The sequence below is a fragment of the Lissotriton helveticus genome, chromosome 5_1 (genome assembly GCF_964261635.1).
Source record: "Lissotriton helveticus chromosome 5_1, aLisHel1.1, whole genome shotgun sequence".
Taxonomy (NCBI): domain Eukaryota; kingdom Metazoa; phylum Chordata; class Amphibia; order Caudata; family Salamandridae; genus Lissotriton; species Lissotriton helveticus.
Genome location: NC_136065.1, coordinates 936251491 through 936278621, shown reverse-complemented (window position 1 = coordinate 936278621; position 27131 = coordinate 936251491). Strand labels below are relative to the sequence as shown.

The 27131-nt window shown below is 44.0% G+C and overlaps 1 protein-coding gene across 15 annotated transcripts in view; it reads right to left on the bottom strand.

The window, feature by feature from the left end:
- Window positions 1-27131, bottom strand: part of CPEB3 (cytoplasmic polyadenylation element binding protein 3) — a 1058629-nt gene that overhangs the window by 248567 nt on the left and 782931 nt on the right. For all 15 annotated transcript variants that reach the window (XM_078643412.1, XM_078643411.1, XM_078643415.1 and 12 more), the window contains one exon: window positions 1770-1859. In XM_078643412.1, the coding sequence (XP_078499538.1) occupies window positions 1770-1859 (90 nt within the window). The remainder of the gene's footprint in view (window positions 1-1769; window positions 1860-27131) is intronic.

Genomic DNA, 27131 nt, shown 5'->3' with positions numbered 1-27131 from the left:
CATCAAACCATCACCCAGGCACTTATCACCAGCAACCTGGACTATGGTATTGCACATTATACTCGAATCTCCTCAAAAACTCACCAAGTCTAGGTCAGCCAAAAGGCATCAGCCAGACTCACACTGAATCTCTCACCCTGCATCCACCAAAGTCCCTCATTGGCTCCCCATTCACAAACACATTATTTTCAAACTAACCACACGTGTACAAAGCACTGCAGAACCAAAGACAGCCTGCCTGAATAGCTGCATCAGTTTCCACACCACCACCACCAGACATCTTCGCTTCCCCAGCCTACTGCTAGGCAATTTCCCCTGCATCTGTAGAGCCAGAACTGGCACCTTCTCGTACCAGGCTCCTAAAGCCTGGAACAACCTCCCCTTGCGCATTAGAACCGCCAGCTCAATACGAGAATTCCCCCCCCAAAATTAAAAATCTGACTTCTCCAGGTGCTGAGATGTCCTCTCGAGTGACATTCACCCATTACAAATAAAATAACAAGACGATACTTGCAACCATACATTAAAAATATTCAATCTAGAAAAAACTGGAGATAGATGTTTAAAGTAAGATTGAAAAGTATGTGTGACAAAGATGGCGCCTGGCGTGCATCATATTTTGCTGCAAAAGGGTTGGGTTGCTCCTAAAACTACCCGCTTCAGCCACTACTCTGATATTTTCTGGTCTACAATGTTTGACGCAGCTGTCACGCTTAGTGTCATGTGCCTTTTCTGAAGTTTACTAAAGTAGAAGCTATTATCCTACTGGGCCTAGAGCCTGACTGAAAATCACAGAGTACAAGTTTTCCAACCAGCATTCAGTTTATTTAGTGTCGGTATTTAGCTCTAAGGTAGTTTTTTTATTTGATCAGTGCCGTATTTCCATACAACACATACCCATTGTTTTTAAGTCGTCCAGATACACTTTCATCTTCAAAAAACACAATAACATTCAAGCCACAAACCCACTATGGCCAAATATGTTTTCACTGTGTATGGTTCAGTTGGTGACCCTCAAGAGCTCAGTGTTTTAACAATAAGGAAATCAACAGAGTACCCATTAGGGCTTACAGGTTTGTGTTTGGCGTTCGAATAAGGTCCGTCGGAGTGTATCGGTTTAAGTGTGACAATAATCGTTCCGAGGGCAATCTATGCCATTTGGTTTTGTGATGGAGAAAGTAAAGGTTTCTTCTACCTTATGTGAATATGCATCCCCCAGAAACGCACTAAGCAACCGATTCACTATGGCCTGAGATATTCACTCACCTGTGAGATGTGCGTTTTCGATTGATCAAAACAAAGCTCACCCAGTTGTATTTCATGGTCAGGTGGGAGAGAATCAACAAAAATGTTCTACAATCCGCATTTTCCTGTGACTAATAATTCTCTGAGACTAACTAAAATGTTCCAAGAATCTCCATTTTTCAAACACCAACATCATGTTTTTACAGGAACAAATAGAAATAAAACTACAAATCGTGAAGGCAAACAAAAAAAACTTTGCACAGCTCTTAAAAAGAACCACATATTACGTAGAGCTCACCACACAGCACAAACTATCTTACTTCTGCTAGGACAAAACAAAGTTGTTGCAGTGCTTTAAAACAGCTGAACAGGCCCAGTTGCATATAAATGGCTCTATTTAAGATAGTTCTTTTCCATATATTTTAAAAAGAACATCTTCTCATTAGACGTGCAGCGCATCACAATATACTTTTAGTTTTGTTTTTAACACACCAGTCACAAGTAGTAAAATATGGGTGGATTACCTTTTGGTGGAAAATAGGATTTGCTTTCAGCTTTGTGAGGCCAGTCCACAACAAGTGGTCCAAACCTACGAAAGCTTGCTGTGATTTCATCTGCAAAAACAAAGTGCACAATGTATTCTGGGTCGAAAGCTGTAACATCATGAAGACATTTATATATAAAATATTTTACTGTGTTAGTTCAACAATGCTGTCCTGTTAATGAATACAGTCAACATCAGATGCCCCCTTTTTTTTCTTGTCACCACAGAAAAAAAGTTACTTGTTGAAAACATGATACCTACATGAAATATGCTGGAATATCTGTATCTCACCATACCACTAGAGCTAGCTTAATTAGTATTTCTTAAACTTTATACATAAGTGTATTTAAGAAGTAAGAGAACTGGTCAAGATGGTAGTCTACCTTCTTTAAGCTCCACAGAGCCCTATTTAACCTATCCACAATTTGCCTCAGAAATTAACCATCAGGCGGCGGAGGCAATGGCAACTATATCTGAATTGATGGTAGTTGTGTGGTGTTGGCCCGACCTGGAGTGCCAAGTGCACGCCGACTCAAGGCCTGTGCGAACTTGTGTAGTTGGCCTTCCCCAACAGACATGGCCTAGGTTGGGATTGCATTCATCACTGAACCTGAAGGCCAAAAAGGACATAGATACATGGATTTGTTAGGTGGATTGGGGGGTGTCGGTGGAGAGCGAATCATCACTCCCTCTCAGTTCATGGCCCCACATAACCTCGGACAGGCCCAAAAGAGATTTTCAACATTTGAGGGGGCAGGGAAACGAGGGAGAAAGACTCCTGGTGCCTGGACGAAGCAAAGTGCCCAACAAGGAAGAAAAGTCATTGACAGAAGGTGACGCAAAGCAAAAGAACTACTCCCATGAAACAGGAACACATCAACAAATTCCTCAGGATGAGAAAACAAAATGGGGATCAAAGGGAAGGGGCCAATACCCATTGAATTAAAAAGAAACAACAGCAAGTGAAAGACCACCCTAATGGATGGATACTATTTTGCATTCAATTAGAGACAAAACAGGGGAAAAGGGTGTAGACATGGACCTGATCTACCAAGACCCAAGGAAGTTAGTGGACAGAGTCACAGTGGTGGAGACAATAATCTCCGACCTGGAAGATGTGGCGGGTGGAGCTAAAAAGACACAGTGACAAAACTGATGGCCTCTAACAAAAGCCTGGAGTATAGAACAGAAGACATGAAAAATCAATCTACGCATCGTGGGTCTCCTAGAAGGGAAAGAGGCAGTGAACTGGAGCTATTCTAGAACATTGGCTTAAGATTTTGATACTGCAGAAGGATTTATCACCGAATTTCAAGGTGAAGAGAGCACATAACCCTAGCATAACGCCTTCTAACCCAGAGCCCCACTACAACCAAAGTGAAAATGTTCAACTATAGCAAATAAGACAGATAGTGAAGATGGCCAGAGAAGAGACCAGCGTAATTTACAACACCACACTATGTTCTTCCCTGACTACAGAAAAAAGTCCCTTTACAATGGAAATATTTTGAGAATGCCAAAAAAAACCTCAGGCGATGAGTCAACACAACATGCTTATCGACCCTTCCAAACTCAAACTGACTCATGGCTCCAGATCTTAATTTTTTGAGACACTGGAAGAGCATGGGATAAGGAGAAATCTATATTGACCGGCGACTGCTAACAGACAAAAGAACTTTAGCTGGACAACACACGTAGCCAGTGTAGAAGGACAATGACCTACAAAGATAAACTGGGAACTAATTCAAGTGCTGAAGGACAAAATGCTGGACTCATCAGATGTGTGGAGTGGTCAGGTGGGAAAGATGGAAAAGGGGGAAGGGGGAGTCCCAACTGAAGTCTGAGCAGGAGATCACATGCTGCAAGTCCACGAGGACAACTGACATATCTAATGATCTGGAGACTATGCTCAACATGAATAATAAGGAGAGTGAGGTAAGGCTGGTAGTGCACAAAAGCTTCTCAGGTTAGTTGGGGTGAAGGCGTTTCCAGCAGACAAAATGGATAATTTCTGCATCCATAAGCTGGAAGGGTAGGTTGGGGTAAATACATTTTTCAGTGAAATGTTAAAGCATCATCTGAAGAGACGCCCACACCGGTAGACTTAGGTTGAGGCAAGGTCACACATAATGAGGAAAGACAATTGGGCTCTCAACCTCGCCATCATCCACTAGTATGGGGATAATCGTGTTGGACACAATGAGAATTAAAGACACACACAATGTTTTAACATGGAAAGTGAATAGTCTTAACATTAAAGGATTAAACACTAGATGGTAGGGCAGAAACTCTGGCGACTCAACCCATAGGTCACTCAGTGACAGGAGACACACATCATGTGAGCAGGAAGTAGTTCCCTGGTCAAGGGGAAACACAAACTAATTGCACTGTTTGGATTTACAAGAGGCTCAAGAAGGGTGGCAGTTATGACCAAAAAAGTGTCTCCCCTTCAAAACACTAGAAGAATGGTAAGACCCAAATGTGTGTCCCACTGGGATGAATGGGATTTAGAGACAACAAACCCTTACACTTACTAATGTATATGATCCTCCAACATTGCAAGACAAGGTGCTCAGTGAAGTGTGGCAGAAACTCCTAGACACACCGGACTCATTACATATTATAGTAAGGGACTTTAATGAAGTTATGAACAGCTCAGGCAAAAGATCCTGCAGGGGACCTCAGATGGAGCGAGGGGAGATGTGATTACTGAAATTCATAAACAGATATGGGCTGACCTGTGGAGACGGGGCCATCCACATGACGCACAATACTCGCACTACTAGGAGGCACAGCAGCCGTTCTCCTGGTGTGACAACATAATAATTCTAGGAGCAGAACTGTCAAGGATATGGGACATGTACTTTAAGGCCAGCTGGATCTCGGACCACTTTGCCTTCATGTGCAGTCTGCAAAAAGAGTTATATAGGGGGAAGGGAATCTGGAAACTACGCGCATGGGACCTTCAAGATGAGAAAATCAGGGACCCACTTAAAAAAGCCCTGAAATAATACGTCAAAGACAACACAAGAGGAGTAGAAATGTCAGAGACCCTGTGGGATGGATATAAAATCAGTGATGACAGGGCAGATCGAGAACACAGTTGTACATTTAAAAAAAAAAACAAATAGGGCAGAAGGTGAAGAAAATGGGAGGATGAGTTGGTGAGGAAGGGAAGCTCCGAGCGAGCCAGACTCCAAGAGCAAGAGCAGCATCTTGGCTGCATAAGGGCAGAATACAAAGCCGTAGTGAGTAACTAAAAAAATGTGATCCTATCCACACAAAAATTATAAATGAAGTAGGTAAAAAGCTGTTAATCTGCCTCAATACAAAGGTAGAAGAAACAAGATGAGTGGAGACTGTTAAAACTGGAGAGAGGAAGAAAGTAAGACATGAGGGATTTTGTGAGATATTATGAGTTGGTGTACAGTGATGAGGAAATGGAGACAGATCTAGACAGTGGTGCCGCAGACCACTAACCCAGAATTAACAGGAGATACAGTGGCGGATCTGGATAGCCCAACTGGGATAGACTAATTGGAGGAGGCTATAAAACAACTACAGACAGGCAGCATCTGGGCTCCAAAGGACTACTAGGTGAACTGTATAAGAAATTTGCTTCTAGGGACACCCCTGTTAGATATGCTTAATGAAGCCTGGGAAGCATGGTGCCTACTTCATGACCTCAGGAAAGGTTATTCACAAGGAAAGTAAACCAGGGAACAAGTGCTCCTCATACCGACCCATTTTGCTGCTGAACACAGAGGCCAAACTCCTGTCCAAAGTTCTAGTAAATAGATTCTTCCAAGTTGTACCATACTTGATACACCCAGATTAAAACCGGTTTAACCAAATCATTCCACATGACTTAACCTGAGGAGGGTACAGCACTGGATGGAAAGGTACGGAAGGAGAGCTGAAGACAGAGCTATCCTGTCAATTGAGAAGATATCAGACTCCATTAAATGGAGTCACCTCTTCCAAATGCTGGATGTCTTCGAGAAATGGTTGGGGTTCAAATTCTGAGTTTAGCTGCTATACACTTGATCCAATAGCAGAGATCAGGGCGAATGGGTGGATATGAAACAGTTTCAAATTCGGAGGCACACATGGCAGGGGTGCCGCCTATCACCTCTTCTGTTCACCCTGGCAGTAGGATCCCTTGCATACAGGGGCCAAAAACACTGGTGACTAGCCAGATCACAAAAAGACAAAATCTCAATCTAGGTAGATGATATCCTCCTATATATGTCTTGACAGAACTCCACGATCCATTTGCAGATGGAACATTTCGAGAAATTCCAGCAATGGTGGGATACAAGATCAACTGGCAAAAGTTGATGAAGTTAAGGACCTGTGAATGGCATGAGGACGACTCAATCACAGGCATACTAAAGGTCAGAGATGAAGGTTATCAATACCTGGGTATCGGCCTAACGAGAGGCAAGATTTTGTTTCTCTCCCAAAAAGTAGGCACAGCACTTATAATATTTAAAAGAGGCTAAGCACTGGCGAACAATGCTGTTGGCCTTATTATGAAGAACGGAATTATTTAACATGATCTCTCTGCCGAAAATCCTGTATGTATTGCAGAACACCCAATATTTCACAGGCTTATTCTTTAAGCAACTGGGCGGGAGAACTCAGAAGTCTGCTATGAAATGGGAAATGGGCATTCGTATCACTATCCACTCTGTAAAGATCACAGTACATGGGTGGTATCGCCCTCCCACAAGTCATTTTTTTTAACCATTTTATAAAATTTATTTCGGCCGTAAAATACCATAAAAGTCACATAGTAGCACATCAGAGAGTGACAACAGACTACAAAATTTTGAGCACAGTGCTGGCCGCCAGGCTGCTACCCCATATGCAAGACCTGATTCACAAAGATCAATCAGGTTTTATACCCACCAGGAACACGACACACAATATCCGTAGGATGCTCAGGCTAGTAGATGACCCACCGCCGGGAGTAAGAACCCCCCTGGTATTGGCGGTTGACATAGAAAAAGCCTTCGACTCACTGGAATGGGAATACCTATATAGGGTGATGCAGGGCTTTGGCCTAGGTGAGGGTTACATAAGGTGGACGAAGGTGCTTTACGCTTCGGCGAAAGCTAGGGTGAGAGTCGGACCCTTAGTATCGGACCAATATGAGGTGCATCGGGGAACAAGACAGGGATGCGCACTTTCTCCCCTGCTATTTGCGCTTGCAGTGGAGCCTCTAGCAGCGATGGCTCGGCGGGGGATGCATTACAACGGGTTAGAAATCAGAGGGGCCCGCCACTTTATCTCCCTATACGCAGACGACCTTCTCCTCTTCTTAGAAGATGCTGAGGGAGCTGTGGACGGCGCAAAGAGACTGTTGGAGCGCTTCGGCGAAATTTCAGGACTGCGGGTTAACTGGACAAAAACCTGCCTCTTCCCGTTGAGGAAGGAGGAGGAGCGCCCCCTAACCCACCCAGAGCTTAGATGGGAGCCTAGCTGTCTGAGCTACCTGGGAGTGTGCATATATCACGAGCCCGCGGCCCTGCTAGACGGTAATATAGGTCGCTGTATCCGCGCGTTGCAGGGCAGTATGACCTTCTGGGCCACCCTGCCCCTCTCAATGGCGGGCCGGGTTTCACTCCTAAAAATGATAGCCCTACCGCGATTATTATATTTCTTCCGGACCCTCCCTGTGTGGATACCTGGAGCGATCTTCAGACGGTTGAGATCGATAATTGTGTCCTTTTTATGGGGAACGGGCAGACGTAGAATTGCATTGGCGACGCTGACCCGCCCGAAGGATGAGGGCGGACTAGCGGTCCCAGATTTCGAGCTCTACTACTTGGCGGCCCAATTACAGTTCTTTACACAGGAGGTTGTGAGGGTCTACCACGGCCCGGAGCAGGAGAGGGAAAACGGCACCCCCGTCACATACTGGCATACATTACCATGCAGCAAAAATTGAGGCTCGGAGGGATGTCCCAAGAAGAACGGACGCTCCGATTGTGTTGGAATCGCACGCAAAAGCGAATCGGACCCGGGCACCCGTATGCACCTGAGATCCCGCTGGGCATGGTGACAGCTCTCCCACATGGCGGAGACTGGTCGAGACTACGACTGTGGGAAGATGCAGGGTTGCAGGTAGTGGGGGATCTTTATGATGATGGGGTATTGGCCCCGTACCAGACGTTGCAGGAAAGATACGACCTTCCGAGGGGAGATTTCTTAATGCATGCAGCGGTGGTGAGAGCCATACAGGTGCACTGGGGGGAGGGACTGATGGAGCCCACGTCGACACTGGTGTGCCAATACACAATGATGGCAGCGGGAACGTTTAAGGCAGTTACATGCCTCTATTCCAGAATGCACACAGACACCCTACAACCACTTACACCGCTGAAGCATAAATGGGAGGCAGACCTACAGTTAGAAATCCCAGACATGGTGTGGTCCCAACAGGTGCGGAGGGCTAGGAAGAGCACCAGAAACGCGCGTTTCCAACTAATACACCTCTATATCCTCCACAGGGCCTACCTTACCCCGAGTAAAATAGCAGCGTACTTTGGTGCAGAGGACGCAGCATGCCCCAGATGTAACCAGTTGGGAGCAGACCTAGTACATATGCTGAGGGGCTGTCCCCGATTACAAGAGTATTGGAGGGAAATAGGTGACACCCTGAATGATGTAGCTGACAGGGAACTGCAGTACGATAGCGCGGTCACCGTCTTACACTGGTTCCCGCACACACGTAAGAACAAACTGTCTAGCAAATTCATCGACATGGGTCTACTTATTGCAAAGAGAGAGCTGACCAAAGGGTGGAAGTCGAAGGTAGGGCCAACACACCGGAGATGGCTGAATGAAGCATCCCAGGATCCTGTGGAGGAACACGCACAAATTTTGGCGAGTGACAGCGGGAACGGGGCGAAAAAAATAAAAGCAGAGGGCGGAGGGCCCCATATGTTGACTGCAGCAGACAACCCAGTCAAGAGAGTAAACTGTAAATGAGTAGCGCCGCCCGACCTCCGGGATGTGGGCTGAATGGCTGTCTACGGGGAATCTGGGATGAGATGGGAGAACGACTCTGCATTCAGGGATCCTGAGTCCAGCAAAGTACACTGTGATTGACTGTGCAATAAAAATCGTTCAACAAAAAAAAAAATAGTAGCACATCAGAGAGATAAAAATATGGTTAAAATGACACTCCATAAAAGTTTTTAAAAAAAATAGATATTTACAAATTTCATCAACAAGCAGCAGCTCATTACATTAAAAAAGAGATAAGAAAAAAGTTAACTGCATAGCTACAATTGTATTTTTAGCAACTTTTGGCATCTTTTCCACATTGAAAGAAGAAAGCGGGAAACGGCAAAGACCACAATGGTCTTTGTTTCAGTTCTTAAAATTCGATAGGAAACAGTACATTGAGAGAACCCCATATATTTACAAACTGGGATGAGCCAATATTTTCTTGATGATCTATACCCAGGACAGAAAAATAGTACATGTAACACCGTCTCGGGGGGGACCCTTGCAAGCTGGACATATATTTGCCGTGGAGTTTACCCAATTCTTTGTAAAATCAAATAAAGGAAGGGTGCCCAGCCTGAATTGTATGTATAACTTCCTCGCCAGGGCGGGTTGGATTTCATCCATATAGGGTTCAAGCATGTATTGGTCTTTAAAACTTAAAAAATGTATTGTGAGTTGGCCAAGGGTGTTATTTTCTTGCAGAGCCCTAAGCCTGTACCATCTATAGGAGTTCACCAGATCAGAACGGGAGATCTGCGTACAATAGACCTCTGAACTAGACCAGAGGTCAGAATGACCAACTTTGGCACAGAGGTCTTTAATATATGCAAGCCAGGGAAATTTCACTGACCCAGTTTGCTCCAAGATCGAGCAAAGCTCAGACCTATATGAGGCCAACTCAGGGGTCAGCCATATTCTGCGCCAATAAGTCAATGGACGCAGTCCCGCTTCTTCAAAAATAGGTCTTATGCTCAAATCAAGACGTAGTGGAACAAGAGGAGTGTTTAATGGAAGATTCAACAAACATCTCAAACTTGTTCTCAGCTAAAATCAAGCCCTTCGTGGGATAATGCCCCCAAAGCTCTGCCCCACATAATACAGCGCTTCTCACCTGCAATTTGTATATCTCAGTACTTAGAGACTTGGCAGCTTTCATAATACCACCAGACAACTGAACCAACCTTAAGGCCGCCTTTTCCATTTCGGGTCCCCAGGAAAAAGACTCAGAGAGAGTGACCCCAAGATAATCAAAGAGTGAGACCTTTTCTAGTGGGGTGCCGTTAAGCGTAGGGTTGGGGGGGGACGATTTTCCTGAATTAAACACCATAAACCTCGTCTTAGTTGCGTTTATTTCCAGGCCCCTATTTACGCAGAATAGAGCAAAGCTGTCTAGGATTGACTGTATCCCCATTGGGGACTTAGATAGCAACAAGGTGTCATCCGCGAACAACAATGAGGGCACCTTCCTTTGGTCTAGTTTCGGGGCATCACTGTTCTCAACCTGTCTTAATTGGGAGACCAGGGCATTGACATAAAGGCACAACAGGGTGGGAGCAAGAACGCAACCCTGCCTTACCCCCCTGTCAACAGGGAAGCAGATGTCAGTTCTCCTGATTTCCCAAATCTAACCTGGGCGAAATTCCCAGTGTGTAGGCGGATAACCATTTCTAGTAGGTCTGAGGGTATTCCTAGTTCGTCAATAACTGCCCACAACTTGGCTCTGGGAACCATATCAAAGGCTGATTTTAAGTCGACAAGTATCAAATAGAGACTGCCAACCTCTATTGATACCGTCTTCCAATAAAGGAGTTGTAGCCTAAGAAGTTGGTCAATGGTCGATACATTTTTCCTGAAAGCAGCCTGATAGTCACTCAGTATGTCATGATCTTCCATCCACATATGTAGACGATCGAGCAAAATTCTCGAAAACAACTTCTGAGGGACATCTATCAGGCTGATTGGCCTATAGTTTACGGGCAGTAAGGGAGAGCCCTTTTTATATATCGGAAATATTTCCGCTCCAAGCCATGTATCTGGGATTTTCATCTCCCGAGCTATAGCGTTAAATACTACACAAAGGTAAGGGCCCCAGATCATTGGTTCTTCCCTGAAAAGATCCCCAGGGATCTTATCCAATCCTGGGGCTTAACCAAGGGGGAGTGACTTGATTGCACCTTGAACCTCTGCTAGCGAGGCAAAGATGCAGAAGATTGTTCGGTTACCACAGATGTTAGAGGCAGATCACTAGCATAAAGGCATTTGAAATGCACTTCCCAAGCTGAAGCAGGAATATTTGGTTCCACCGGGTACCGTTCGGTAGAATTATGGTTGGAGACCAGGTATCAGAAACCCTTCCTATCCCTATTGTTTAGGGCTACTCGAATATCTTCCCATCTAGCACACTCCCATAGTTGTTTGGCTTGCTTGATCGTGGCATTATACAGGTGCCTTTTTAGTTTTATTTGTGGTCTGTTCTCACTCCGGATTGCCTCATTAAGAGCACCCTTGGCCGCCCGACAGGTTTTATCAAACCAGGGAAGCTTGTGGGTCCTATTCACAGGGGGCATGGAGAGAGGGTTGAAAAATTTGTTAAGGGCCACCTTTAATTCAGCGTGGGTTTTTTCAATCACATTCGTATCCCAGGTGGTGGGAGGTTGGTTTGCCTCTTCCACGACTTTCTCAAGGAAAGGGATGATTAAAATATATAGAGCAGCCAGTTTTTCCGGGACTAACCTAATCGATTTCCATCTTATCCTTCTTTTATTATTAGCCAAAACTAAGTTATTACAGGGATTAGGGAGACTCAACGCTGAGGATTGATTGTCCGGGATCCGAAGTTCCAGGACTAAAGCATTATGATCACTGTCGTGTCTCGAGATAACCATAAAATAAACTACCCACAGCCATGCACTGGTTTCCACCAAATGTAATCCAGAAGGGAGAACTGTACAGATCTGCTAAAGGTGGGCTTCCCTGGTTGGTCAGACTTGGTGCGGCCGTTACATGCCCTTAGGGAACGCAGAAACATGGCCTTGTTTATCTGCAGCACCAATGGGGACCACGCCTTTACCTGCTTAATATGTGGATCAGGGATTAGCCAAAATCTGTCCTCATCACTGGGAACTGTGTCTAGGGTGTTAACAAGGTTTTCGAATTGGCAATTGAAATCGCCCCCTATCACCTTCCTTGTGTCCGTAGATAAGGATTGTAGGATTACAGACTGATCATCAATTACAGAAGATTCCTTCGAGGCACTTACAGGGCGTGAGTACAGGTTGATAACCACAATTTTAAGATTAGAAGAAAAGGTTAACTTAACACCCTGGATATCGTCTGATAAGGTGCTCACTTCTTCCGTTTGGCAGTCCAGATAGGTTGCCACCCAGAGAGACAGACCCCCTGAGGGTCTTCCCCCTTTGCTTCTAAGTGCAGGTACATTATACGTGGCATAACCCTGCCTCACAATGTCATCTATTGCCCAGGTTTCCTGGAACAAGCATAGGTCAAATTGGGATGTAAACTTTACCCAGTCTGGGTTCTCTAACTTATTTTTAATGCCTACCACATTCAAGGATAATACTTTTAGATTCGGCCCCTGACAGAACAATCACTATGACTAATGGGGAGCTGGTTACTAAAGGACTGGGTTAGCCCCGGTTTGCTTGCCAAAAGTGCGCCTACTTCTGCCATTGGAGAAGGGGTAGTGACTGATGGGGGAAGAAAATATGTAATACATTCTATATTTCTGTGTATGGTGGGGGCAGGGAACTTCATAGTGATCAAGTCAGATACTATTACTGGCCTTCCAGTTGGTGGTGGCAAATGGTTGGGCTTTTGAAGAACATGAAAATCCAGCATTCAATATTGATAGAGGCAAAAGGGATAAGACGTCCCTTCATTACTTACACAGGGGACATGGGTTGAACAGGCTCCCTATGACCACCAGAGCAGTAGTTAAACTGTAGAGAAAGGCCACTGCCACTTTGGGGTAGCAAAATGATTGCACTCGGAAGATGCTATTGTGGAAAGGCACCCTAATGGGGGAGGTGACACATTTGCAAGGTTTCAGATTTTGGGACACAAATGTACCAGACATAGATGGGAATTACAGAGCCTCCAGGAAGAAGAAAACAAGTTACTTACCTGTAACTTTGGTTCCCCAGTTTTGGTAACTTTCATAGATTCCCATAGCTTGTATCATTCCCCGTTGTCGGAATGGGAGTCTCGGTAACAAAATTAACATAGCAGTAGGTACAAAATAGAAGCATTTTTGTAGCATATCCGACTCTTTTTGTAAAAGAGTCAAAACTATGCCTCAGCCAATCAGAGGAGCCTCACCCCATAGAACCCTCCTGAAGGAACCTCAGAGCCTTAGATTTTAGTAGCTGTTGTGTAACAGTAACCACATCTGCTGTAGGCTGAGCTTTCTCAGGGGAAGAGGGGGGGCGCATGGGAATCTATGAAAGTTACCAATACTGGGGAACCAAAGTTACAGGTAAGTAACTTGTTTTCTTGCCCAAGTATTGGAACTTTCATAGATTCCCATCGCTTGTATCAGAGTAGCTAGCAGTAAGAAATAAAGCACATTTTGTGAAATAAAAAGAAACATGATTGCCTCTGTACCATCATAAAAGCAGAAGTAAATTATATACTGAAATGACAATTTGTATCGACAGTAAACACAAAATGTGCATAAAAAAAGGAAGGAGGGATAGTAGGGAAAGCTCACCAATTAGGGGAAGAGGATCTTCAGGACTGCCTGGCCCACAGCTGTGTCTTCCTGTGTCAAGGATTCCAAGCAGTAAGGCTTCGTAAAGGTGTGCACGCTGCTCCAAATCGTAGCTCTGCAAATGTCTCTGATGTGTACTCCCGCGAAGAGAGCTGTAGCCACAGATCTTGTGGAGTGTGCTCTAATCCTGCTGTCCAGCGGCTTACCCGCTGTTGAGTGGCAATATAGAATAGCATGGAAATCCATCTTGCAATACTTTGCTTTGAAAGTGGAAGGCCCTTGCGAGGACCACTAAAAGCAATGAATAATTGTGAAGATTTACGAAACCCTTTGGTGCGATCCAAATAAAATTTCAAGCACCGCTGCACATCCAGAGAATGAAGTGACCTCTCCGCTGGTGGGGAAGGTTGAGGAAAGAAAGACTTGAGAATCACTGGTTCATTTAGGTGAAAGTCTGAAGGCACTTTAGGTATGAACCTTGAATTGGAGAAAAGGTTCCTGTATTGTGAGAGCTTGCAATTCCCCAATGCGTCTCGCCGATGTGAGGGCAAGCAGGAGAGCCAACTTCCATGAAAGAAATGTTATGTCTGTACGATGAATTGGTTTGAAGGGATCCTTCATGAGCTGTGCAGGAACTAAATTCAAATGCCATGTAGGAGGCGGAGGTCTCACTGGGGGGTAGACTCGAAACAAGCCCTTGAGAAATTGTTTAATTATTCTTGAAGACCAGAGAGAAGGTCCAGATGCCGAGCGTCTGTAGCGAGAAATTGCTGCCAAGAGAACTTTTATGGATGAATGAGCCAATCCTGTCTTAGACAAAAGATAAGGTAGAAGATGATGAGGCTGACAAGAGAAAGGGTCAACACTTTCCTTCCGGCACCAAATGCAAAATCTTTTCCATTTTAAACGGGAAGTTTTATTAGTGGAAGGAGCTCTTGCTTGAGATCGAACTTCTCTTATTTCATTTGAGATGGGAAGGTTCATGAATTCTCGCTGCTCAGGAGCCATGCAGTCAGGTGTAATGACTCTGGATCCGGGTGCCAAATCTGTCAATGGGACATTGTGAGAAGATCCGGAATCGTCCGCAAAGGAAGAGGAGGGACGAGTGACAGAAGGTGAAGTTTTGTGAACCAGAACTGTCTCGGCCAAGCAGGAGCTATCAAGATCATCTTGCACGGTTCCGTTTTGATCTTCCTGATGAGCCTCGGGATCATTGGAATGGGGGGAAAAGCATACACAAATGCTCATGACCAAGCTATCGAAAGCACATTCCCTAATGACCCTCGATGGTGAAGCCTGCTTGCGTAAGACTGGCATTTCTTGTTGGTCGGGGTGGCACATAGATCTAATGAGGGTTTGCCCCACCATTGAAAAATCTCTTCCAAGACCACTTGGTTCAGTTCCCATTGACTGACTGACGATAGCCTGCTGAGTCTGTCCGTCTTTTCGTTTAGGACTCCTGGTTGATGTTCTGTCTGCAGTGATACTCCGTGAAGAATAGCCCATTCCCAAATCTTCTGGGCCTCCTGAGACAACGGAAGAGACTGGTACCCCCTTCCTTGTTTATGTAGTGCATGGCCGTGGTGTTGTCTGTTCGGATGAGAACCTCCGATCCCTGCAGTCGAGGAAGAAATGCTTGAAGTGCTAGCCTGATAACCCTGAGTTCTAGGAGGTTGATGTGAAGAAGACTGCGCTGGGGCAACCAATGCACGCGGACATGAAGATCCTGAAGCACCGCACCCCGGCCGTCCAGTGACGCATCCGTTGTCACCACTTGAGGAGACGGATTGCCTACAAAGGATAGACCTTGGGAAAGGTTTTCCTGTTTTGTCCACCACAAGGCCGCTCTTTTCATTGTGAAAGTAATCGTCACCTTGTCGTCGAATGAGCCGTGAACCTGCCTCCATTGTTTGTCTAGCTGCTCTTGTAGAGGCCGCATCCGTAATTTGCATTGAGGGACTAGAGGGATGCATGAGGAGATCACCCCGAGAAGGGATTTGTAATGGCGTACTGAAAGACACCTTCTTCTCAAGAGCAGAGCCATGGTTCGAAGTTTTTCCTGACTTTCTACGGATGGGAAAGCCTTGCTGAGATTTTAGTCCAAGATGGCCCCCAGAAAATGCACTGTTCTGGACAGAATCAGAGATGATTTTTCCTTGTTGAGAGTAAGACCCAAATTCTGGAATAGGTTCGTACATGCGTTGACTGCTTCCCTCGCAGCCTCCCTGGATGGGGCCTTCAGAAACCAATCGTCCAGGTATGGGAAGACCTGAAAGTGATGTTTCCGTAGGAAAGCTGCCACCGGTGCCAGCACCTTGGTAAAGATTCTTGGGGCAGAGGAAAGTCCGAAGGGTAAAACCCTGAATTGAAAGTGGCTCTTGGCTACTGTAAATCGTAGATACCTCCTGTGTGCAGGGTGAATGAGTATGTGAAAATACACATCTTCGAGATCGAGAGTGGCCATAAAATCCTCCGGATTAACGAGACGTAATATATCCTGAAGGGAAACCATCCGAAAGGATTGGGAAACGAGATAGGTGTTTAGCTCACAGAGGTCTAAAATAGGGCGCCATTTCTCCAGCGTCTTTTTCACCAGGAAGAACCTGGAATAGAATCCTTTCCCTCTTTGAGATAAGGGAACTAGCTCCACAGCTCCCTTCAGGAGCATCTGATGAACTTCGAGCTGCAAGAGACGCAGATGTTTTGATGGAATGGCAGCAGGGGGCTTGGCAGGTGGGATTTGAGTGAACTCCAAGGTATGGCCCTTTCGAATTATGTTGAGCACCCAACGGTCTGATGTCATCTGAGACCAGTTGCGGAGGTATTATGACACCCTGCCTCCTACAGATGTTGTCATGGAGGTGGGCACAGCAGGCAGAGCCAGACCGCCGCTATTGTCTCTTGGAAGTATCACGTCCTTGGCGGTTCTGTTTCCCTCTGGTATTCAACCTAGAGAAAGTCAAGGCTTGACCTTGTTTTTGATGATAGAGCTGACGATACTGTTGCGACGTTGATCCATATGACGAGTACCTTTGCTGCTGGTATGAGCCTCTGTATGACGTGGTACTCCTGCCCCTGGCACCCCTGAAAGGAGCTCTCCGGTACTGAAGCGTACCAAGAGACCTAGCCGTCTCTGTATCCTTCTTTATCACTTGGAGGGCATCATCTATGTGTTTTCCGAATAACGCCTCTCTGTCGAAGGGGAGGTCCAAGATCTTATTCTGGACCTCTGGCCTGAACCACGTCGCTCTGAGCCATTCCTGGTGAGGAGGTACTGCAGCTCCAGCCAAAGATCTAAAAGCTGTAGTGGCGATGTCCATGGTACAATCTATCACCTCAGCCGACGTCGCTTCCCCCTTCTTGCAGAATTTTCTTTGCCTCACCTTTTGCCTCCTGTGGAAGTTGATCCAAATAAGGTGAAAGGTCACACCACAATTGGCGATCATACCTGTCCAATATCGTTTAAGTTAACAATCATTAATAGGATGAGGACTCTCCCTGAAATTCAATGCTGTTATTTTTTAGCTAATAATCGTGCAGATCTGACTAACATCCCTGGGAACTTCAGCAGTGCAAGGCTTGGACCAGATGGTAAATGATAATTTCCAATGAATCATAGATCCCTTAAACAAGATATCCCCCATGATGTGGGGGGAAATCCAGCTGTCTGCTGGCCCCTTGTCTTACAGGAAGTTTTCAACTGTAAGTATGTTCTGCGTATGTATTTGAAGATGAAAAATGTATGTTCTTATATATAACTCCACAGGAGGAGGTATAACAGGGGGAGAGCAAGGTGAAGGTCCAGCCATAGCTAATGTTATGGATGTAACACACACATACACACACCCTACCACACCCATGCAAAAATAGCCCGGATATAGAAGTACGACTAAAAGCTGTAGTTCTACTTTTATGTCTGGCCTACCCGAATTTTGCTTCTCAAAATCTGGTCACCCTACCTTTCACACATCTATATGCTATCAAACGTGCACCAACATATTGGAGGCTTCAGCTGCATTCCAATCTCCCTTCATCCCTAATTATTCACAGATGACATTACTGTCCATGTGAAGGAAAAAAATAACTGAAATTTCGAAGTAATCCCAATTCTTGTATCCGCCTATTTTACACTATTCGGACAATCTGCACTCATATACTTAGGGCGACGCCTCTGTGTCAAGTTTCATGCTCATTTAACACAAGCTTGCTCGCTGCTGTGAGTTAACACTTGTGTAAATCTTGTATATATAAGACACACACACACATATATATATATATATATATATATACACACACACACACGCGCACACGCACACAAATATACACACACAGAATTTAAAGTAGTGGAGACCTTTAAAATGCGTGGAGGACTGTGATGTGGTTTAAAACGTGTACCTAAGTTCCTCGCTAGATATTAGCGGGGGGCATTCGTACTCGCTGTCATAAATGTAACTTCCTGGACTACAGCACGATTAAATTTTCCGACACAGCTCCTGGAGGGAGAGTTGGTAAAAACAGCTCATTAAGCAGAGCGCCAGCTATAACTTAGGAAATGTAAATGAATGACGATCTTTCCAGCTCTATTTCTTTGGAACTTTCTGTTCATTGAAAGTTCAGTTATTAGTTTATAAGGAAAGGAAATTTGCACTATATTTAGGTTTTCAATTGTCTTTCCAGGCTGATTTCTAGACACAGCCTTTGTGTAGTGATGCTCCTCACAGCAGGACTGCCTCCAGCATGGAGCACGCAAAAAAAGGCACAAAGAGGTGTGAGAGCTCTGCACTGAAGTGTGATCAATTCAGATAAAAGGCTCGGCCTCACCTAAAGGGTCCCTTTCAACCTACAGCTTCACCCCTCCTCAACTGTCACAACTACAAGAAGGACAGTGCTTCAAAAAGTCTAATCAGCAGCAATTTGCTAACAAAATGTTCATTGGTTTTGTAAAGGAAGCCATTTCACCATCCCCAAGCTGACACCAGTGTTTGCATCTCCTGCCTTCCAGCCACTAGAATGCAGGTAAAACACTTCCACTGTCTGGGAATCTGTGCTCACCTTCCATCTGGTGCCAATGCAAACCAGAGATATTCAAATTGATCCAACACTGCTTTTCAATTAAGATTATAAGCCAAACCTGAGGATGAACACCAGAAATACATCAACTCCAGTATTTGCACAATGTTCTTTTCAGTGTGTACATTATTTCCCATGTATATTATCACACTGCTATGAACTTCAAGTTACTGCATCCTCTGAGTGCAAGCCTTATTCTCAACTCAACATATGCACCCAGCTATTGTTTTTCACTTCCAGGCGTTGAGCTGATCAACTTACCTGGCTCAATCGGTGGTCAAGCTGTAGCCTAGCACAGAAAGATGGTTTACCTGATTCTAGTACCTGTCAAAAATTCCTAATATAGCACAATCTTAAATACATAATGAGTGTTTTTCCACATTCTTGCAACCTTAAACTGCCTGCTGTCTCAAACATCTTCTCTACATTCTTTAAATCTGGCATTAAAAACTGACCTTTAATTAGAAATTCTGTGTGCCACCTTTCTTTTGCCTTCTCTCTTTAAAATGTCCCTCTCCTTCCCGTCCATCCTCTGCATGCTTCTTCTCTCTCAGTATAACCTACTCTGACACATGAATGTTTGCCTGTTCTCTATTACTGTAAAACAGTCACAGTTAATTACAGTACTTCCAAAAGAAACTTCATAAAAATCAATGTAATGCCCCTTCAAATTATGGCTTGTGGTAGCAGACAATTAAAAGGTTTAAATTAATTTGTACAAAGAGCAATAAGATATTCGCACCATTCTTGTCCTCCCACTAAAGTGCCTTAAGATTTCTCTGTTGCTTCCTGCAAAACACATGCGTGCATACACACACAAACATCCCCTTCCACGTCCCCCCACTGCTGTATTCCTTCATTGTACTATACTCCTCAGGTACAAACTTTAAAGTCCACTACTGCGTTTATCTCAATTACATCTCCGAAGTGCTTGCCAACTACTTTTGAGTGTCAAAAACCACACATGCATGACCAGGGTCGGACTGCCCTACAGCGCAATCAGAAAGTGCCCAAAGGACTGGTCTGACAGGTCAGTGTGTGGGCCATTTTATTTTTATTTTTTTTATTTTTGGCTGTTTGTTTGGTCTTGTGGGCTGTTTTTTAACAATGAGTACCCTGATATTACAATAGGTAATTCATGCCACAAGTTCAAATGCATGCAGTCTTCCATGCCTCTTGAAACAGTTAGACAGCCTGTATTTACAAGTTCAAAACTGCCCAAATTTGAAAACATGGGCCACTTTTTTAGCCAGCTAATTCACTGATTAGGGCCACCTTTTCTTGGACATCTCCCCTTCATTTGCACCACCAAATGAGCATGAGTGAGGTCTCAACTGGAAAATGCAAACTGTGCTTGGCCATGCACTAGAACGGTTTCCAATATTCTCATAATGAAATCAACGCGGTTGCAAGGAGACCCTACAGCCATAAAAACAAACATGCAAGAGGCAGCAAGACTATTATATAGCCTAAGAGAGGTAGCAGGAGAGGTAAGGGTGGAACACCAGGCCCACATTCAGGCACACCACTAACTTAGAAGGTACTGCAGGTAAGACAATTAAAAGTGTCTGTTGGCCACAAATGGATACTTTTTACAGGCTGGTCTGAAAAGACAAGCCAGGCGGCCCATGTCATTACCTTGAGTATATATTACTTTTTTTTTGTAATAGTGGAACATTTTTAGTGCCTTCTTTTGGGTGTTGAGCGACTAAGTTTTTTCTTGTATTGCCACAGACGGATCACGAGCTGAGAAAAGGCCTGGTGCCAGTATAAACTCAAAACAATATATGGTCTTGTGTACAGTGTCACTTCGCTCTATTGGACAGGCTTCCGTTGAAGAACTTTGATAAGTATTTCAGCAAGTTCCATGTAAGCCAACACCACAACTGCTCCAATGTGACAAGCAAAGACTGACTGTTAGAATCCGAAGGTTAATGATCAGTTTTCAAGAAAACAATTATTTAGTTGCACAGAGAAGGTAGACAATGCTTTGTTGTCCTAATATACAGAACGCCATCTGTATCAACAGTAACTGAGGTGGGCTTTAGCATAGCCACACAGACTCTCTCCTACCTCCATATATATAGTTCACAGAGCGATATTGCACTATGAGTGCTAGTTCATCCATTAAATTGGAAATGGCCATCGTAACCATTGGTTGGTGATCATGGCTGACAAGCTAGAGGTCATCCTAAGCGCGTAGTGGACTGCGCCTCGAAGATTCCTATGCGGAGACATGGATATAGCCGCTTTAAGCATGGGCTCTTGGTCTCAAAGGCAGTAAGCAACATGAGGAGATTTCCACGTTCAACAACATGCCTTTCTCAGCAGTAAAGACTTTTGTCAAATATACATTGGAAGTAAAGTTAGAGAGTAAGGTCCTTCTGCATTGACTACATAAAAATGTTTATTATTTATTGAATAGATTTAAAAATAGAAAACCTTCAAGGTATCCTGACAGAAAGAAATGGGCAAATGTACTTTAAGAATTTATAGATTATACAAGATATGTGATTCAGCTTTGTGTTCACAGCAACACAACTTTTTTGTCCACGGACTCACAAATGTTGCCAACAAACAAATGTATTGGTCAACAAAAGATGATGAACAATATTAAAATGTATACACATGATCATCTTGCAGTGTTTTGTGAGAAGGTTCATTTTCAGATGAAACGCTTGTTAATTAAATTAACTTAAGTCAATCAAGTAAAATGTATTTTTATTTCAGAAATACTTAATCTATAGAAGTATGGGGATAACATACCAGCAGCTTGATTACAAGTGTCTTGGAGAGGTAGACAATATGTATCGTGCCTGAGAAAATCACAATATCCCAAAATCAGAATTTATCAGAGCGATAAAGATTGCCTAATAAAAGTTAAGCCCTCTGAAATGAGGCATAACGTGGGCCTTTCCACGTTCAATTTTGGCATTTTGCCGAAATTTGTATGGAAAATTATTCAAAAAGGGCAATTTTTATCGCAACTGACTATTACTGAGTGCTGGGATGTGAGGCAGGGTGCTCCCACCCTCTTTTAGCTATTACTAGGTGTGTTAATTATCAAAACACTCGTAATTGCCCTGCTGAAACAGATTGTAAATTACAGAGGCATTCATAATTGAGCCCTAGGACTACATAATAGTGGAAGTACACTTTTGCATGGAAGGATTTCGTAGGTTCAGAGCTTCTTTAATAAAATTGCACTAGATTTTTCGATTGTTCTGTCTTCTCCAGTGGCTCGCTGTAAGTTTATTTTGTATGTGGCCATGAACTGTTCTGCTATTCCATTGGGCTGAGGCCATAGTGGCTTCATTCTACGGTGCTCAAAGGCTAGCTGGGTTAGGAAGTCTTTGAACTCTCTAATAGTAAAGTGGGTGCACCACTGACTAACTTCAGGGTCTGTGGGAGTGGCATGTGTACACCTGAATGTCTGTCTGTTTCAGATCTGGAGTTGGTTTGAGTTCTTTGAATTTTGCTATGCACATTATGTCGATGGACACTCCGCTGTCAATGGTAAATAGTATCAGGTGATCATTTACTTTCATGTAGACTACTGGATACCTGCTTTCTGCCCTTCTTGATTTTACCTGGTATATCTCCTTGCTTGGCTAGTATTCCTAGGCTTGTCGCTGTAGCTACGCCCAGAATGCCTCTAGTACGTATACCTTGTCGATCACTTTTCGTCCCTGACGCTTGAAGGTTGTTGTGAATTTGTCTGTGCATTTCAGTGGCTCGTTCTTGCCCACATGTAGATCTGCTGCTGGGTCTTGACTAGTTGAGGTTTGCACGACAGGCATGCCAGTTCATGTCTCCCTGTTAATGATCACCAATGCTCCACAATCCACTACAAACTCTGCTTCATGGTACCCCATCCTAAGGTTGGTGGTGGCCAGCTGGCCACCTGATCCTTTACAGACATCATCGGGCAGTATGCTTCGTCATCACTGTTGCTGGCTGCTGATATGGACAACTGGAAGAAGATGGATGATGAAGTGTAAAGTCGTCACGTGGACTTTGTTTCAATGGTTCATAAATGCTAACTCTTTTAACCTACGGCAGGCCCTTCTGACTACCCTTTCTCTGTGTGACCTGCCACAGGCCAACCAGTATGCACTGAACAAGTGAGGCACGCCTGAAGGTGGAGAGGGTGTGAGGCCAAGACTGTTGCAGGTTTCAGGGTTGGCCAGCCTGCGTAGAGACTGCCGATTAGCATTAAGGTGTGCAGTTTGGCAGGGGCCTCCTCATGCAGAACAACGACCCATGGACCTAGTGAGGTGGTACATAGCGCCAGAAGATACAAAACATGTGGAAGTGGGGACTGTGGTGGGAGATTGGCTGTAAGCATGTGTCTCCCAGGGTATTAAGGGCGTTTTGGAGGCAGTGGAACGTTACTAGTGACTGTAATAGTATGAAGTACTGGGCTGAATGATGTCTTCTGAGACAGTATCAGACATAAGTAAAAGCAAATTAGAATACTCTGTGTTTGCGGGCCACGCCTCGATGGGTTTGTCATGTATTGATTGAAGGTCGATGGAGGGCCCACAGTGACTCTGACTCTGTGCTAAGGAATGCATATTGGCTTTATAGAATACACAAATGGGAGGCACTGAAAGGTTCAATATGTTATAACTTGACAAATCCCAAAGTAGAAAGTTGAGTGTTGTAATAGACAACAAATAACACAGAGCTATAGATACACAGAGTAATGTGTCAATATTAAAAGTAATACAGGATTCATAATCAAACTTGATCTCTATAACTGCGAATATAACTGACACATCAACAAAGACAGGCGACTGTGCCTGAGGTATGGCGATTACTGGACTGGCTGGGGGTTACATCTTAGGCAAAACAAACCACAAGTAACACCATCTAACACTGGACTACAAAAAAGTGGCACAAACACATGATAACGGTGCTAAAGTTGGGCAACCCAGAATGAGGGAAGAAACAACTGACAGAATGCAGGATTAGGATGTAAAGACATTTCTACTTGAGATGAAGAGGAGTCTCACCACTATCAATAGCAAAGCAGACACTCTCTCATTCTCTAGCTGAGATGAAAGATCGCCTAGACCAAAAGACTAGTCGCATCGACATGGCTTAAAGCCATATACCTATCAAGAAGGAAGATGATGCCGTCAGAGTGACTAAGGCACAGAAAGAGATGGTTGGTAATTTAGAGTGTATTACACTTTGCAACAAAGACTTAGAGGTCAGCTCGAGAAGATTCACCCTAGCATTGGTGGAACACCAGAATCAAGGGCAATGGTGTAAGCAGAAGACTATTTTGAGGAAATGCTGGCTGAAATCTTTGATTGTACAAGTTTATCACACTTCTATTTGGTTGAAAGGACTTATTGATCTCTTGCCCAAAGACAAAAGCCGGGTCCTCTGCCCCCACCGTATTATAGCCAAACTCCAGTGTTATCAGGATCGTGACAAAACATTGCAGATGACTAGAGAAAAACGAAACATCAGTGATGGTTTCCATGTATCCAGACTTAACAAAAGGAGACAGAGAGGCATGTCGCAAGTCTGTACCAGTGAAAAAGAATTTGCTTGACATTCATATCATAACCAAATATATCCTGCTACTAGACTGGGGTTCACATAGGCGGGAAAGATGCATGTGTTTGTGGATCATCACCCTGCAGTAAATTTATTTATAAATCAGTCCCGAGAAAACAAACTAGACAAGTGTCCAATAAGTCTCTTCTAAAACAAACAATTGGCGAAGTGGAATAATACAAATTGAATAAGAGGACAGCAGCATAGAAACATTGAACTACCATAAAACTGTAATTCCGTGTATTTTGCAGGAAATAGCCCTGCTCTCTCTACACTTCTGGATATGAGACTGTGAAATTGGGGCCCTAAAATAGTACTCTAGTGATGCTAGCCATGTGAGAAATGGGCTAAACTATATGATTAGTTGTGACTATATGAAGCACCCATGCAGAAGCTATACGGTGAGGTATATTTTGTACATAATCCAAAAGGCACCAAAATACTTTTTTTGGGGGTGGGGGGGAGGGGTGGGGGGGGGGGGTGGAGGACTTTCAATGGTATGCAGTGTGGACTTTAATAAGATTCTCTTTACTTGCTGCCTTCAAGTATTTATTTTTTACTTAGTTGCACTGTTATGGCTATCACTGTGGGAGTGCTCATGGGCGGGGGGTGAGGGGAAGAAGCAATATACCCCTGTTGGCCACAGTTGGCTATGGGGTAAAGTTTGTCAGACATGTCGAGGGAGGGCGATCCGAAACTGAAACTCACATTTATGATGCAGAACGCATGTGAACTGAATAATCCTAAAAAAAAAAAACACCAGATACTAGCCTGTGCAATTAGGCATAGAACAGATGTATTGTGTCTACAAGAGACACACATCTCCTGAGATGGAGAACTCAACATTGCCAGGACCTGGGGTGCCCATAGATTGTTTGCATCCTGTTCCACATATCCAAAGTTAGTGACTGTGGTCATCAAAAAAAGGGGTGTACTACACTTATGTATTCACAGTGGCTGATCTACGTGGTTGATATCCGATACTACAAGGATTGTTGCAGATGATGCATGGAACATTTATTAACACAAATGGCACCAAATATGATGAGCTTCAATTTTTTGCTGAGGTTATGATGCAATTCTGGAAGCTAGAACCGAGTACACTCATTTGGGAAGGTGACTACAACTTAATGCTACTCACAATACTAGATAGTACTCGCAATAGAAACAGAAGTCACCCCAGGGTCTGGGAGGCGCTACTTTTAATAATAAAGTAATATGAAATGGTTGGTATAATACAATCATAACTTAGCATTTTCAGAGAGTATACATGTTATTCCTCAGTGTACAACACAGCTGCAGGTTAAATTACTTGCTCAGCACTAGAGATGTTGTGGGCTGGACATGGGACATAACGCACCTGCCACAAACATACTCCAATCGCTCCCCGGTTAATGGGGTGTAGAGATCCAGCCCACTATGATACTAGACAGTGTATTCAGACATATGCAGAGCATTGCTGCATACTCTGACATAAACAAACATTCAGTGGAAATGCATGATACACTTTGGAAGGTTTTAAAGCAGTTACTAGAAGGGAGTATTTAGCCAAGGGAGAGTAAAGCCAAAGGGCATGGCATACTGAAGTCCATACATAAAAGGCTAACTGTGCTAGCAGCAGTGCTCAAATAATAAGAAAATACATATAGGTATACAGAGCAGCTGAACCTAGTGCAAGACATACAAATCAAATTATAGGACATTAAAAAAGAAGCAGAGAGGGAAATTAAGTTCCTCAGTAAATATGCCTCTGCCAGGATATAAGAGGGAGAGTGAAAGACCAGGACACACACTAGCAACTCTTAGCAGGCCACAGTGGGCAGCATCGGATGGAGTGTCAATAGTACCAAAGGACGTCAACCTACAATATTGCTCTACAGACATATTAGAAGTCATCTCCCAATAATTCTCTAAACTATTTGATTCTAAAGGTCCGCAGTGCACTAAGGATATAAATAATTATTTAGAAAAAGCCACGGCGAGTTGGGTGAAAGCCCCTGAGAGAGAAAGACTATACTCCCCTAAAGCTTGCAGAAGTGAAAAACTGCCATTAGGGATTTATCAAAAAAGGCTAAGGCCCCTGGAATCAATGGATTTAGAAGTGAGTTTTATAAAGAATATGTCAATGAAGTTGCCTCTTTTTTATTGCTAATGTACAAAGTCTAGATTCAACTGCCACCAACACTACGCAAAGCTATTGTTATCTCCTAAAGCCTGGCAACCCTCCACAAGCCTGCAACTTGTACAGACCATTATGCTTAAGAAATATTTATAACAAGATACTTGCGAAATTAATTGCTGCAAGATGGATTCCCTACTACACGGCTTGGTACTGCCAGATCAGTCTGGGTTTATACTTGGTAGATCAACAGTTGCTAATCTGAGAACACTATTTGCTGTCACACATCAAATAAACCCACTCATCAGAGCAGCTGCAATATTCCTAGACAATACCAAAATGTTTGACTACGTGGAGAGGACATTTTTGTTTATCACCCTGGGGCGAATGGGATTGGACTGCGACATGGTGGGTTGGATCAGGAGATTATACTGGCTATGGGCTGGTTCTATAAAGATGCAGAACATGTTCTCTACATCAATAGAAATAAACAGGGGCAAAAGGCAGGGATGTCTCCTGTTGCGAATCTTGTTTGAACTGGCAGTCGAGGCATTGGCTAATCTGCTTAGAGAATTCTATAGCGATAAAGGTTTACAATTTGGCAACCATACGATTTTATTGTCACTATAGACTGACAATATATTGCTTTTGGTAAAGGATGTGGAGATCTTGCTCTACTCCATAATTGGAGAGATTATTACCTATGGCAGATGGTCGAGCCTCACAACAAACTGTATGAAAATGATTACGATGCCCTTTACAAGAAACACTGCCACCGCTCCCTTGAACTACCCTATACGTTGGAGTGAGGTCCAAGCCGATATCTA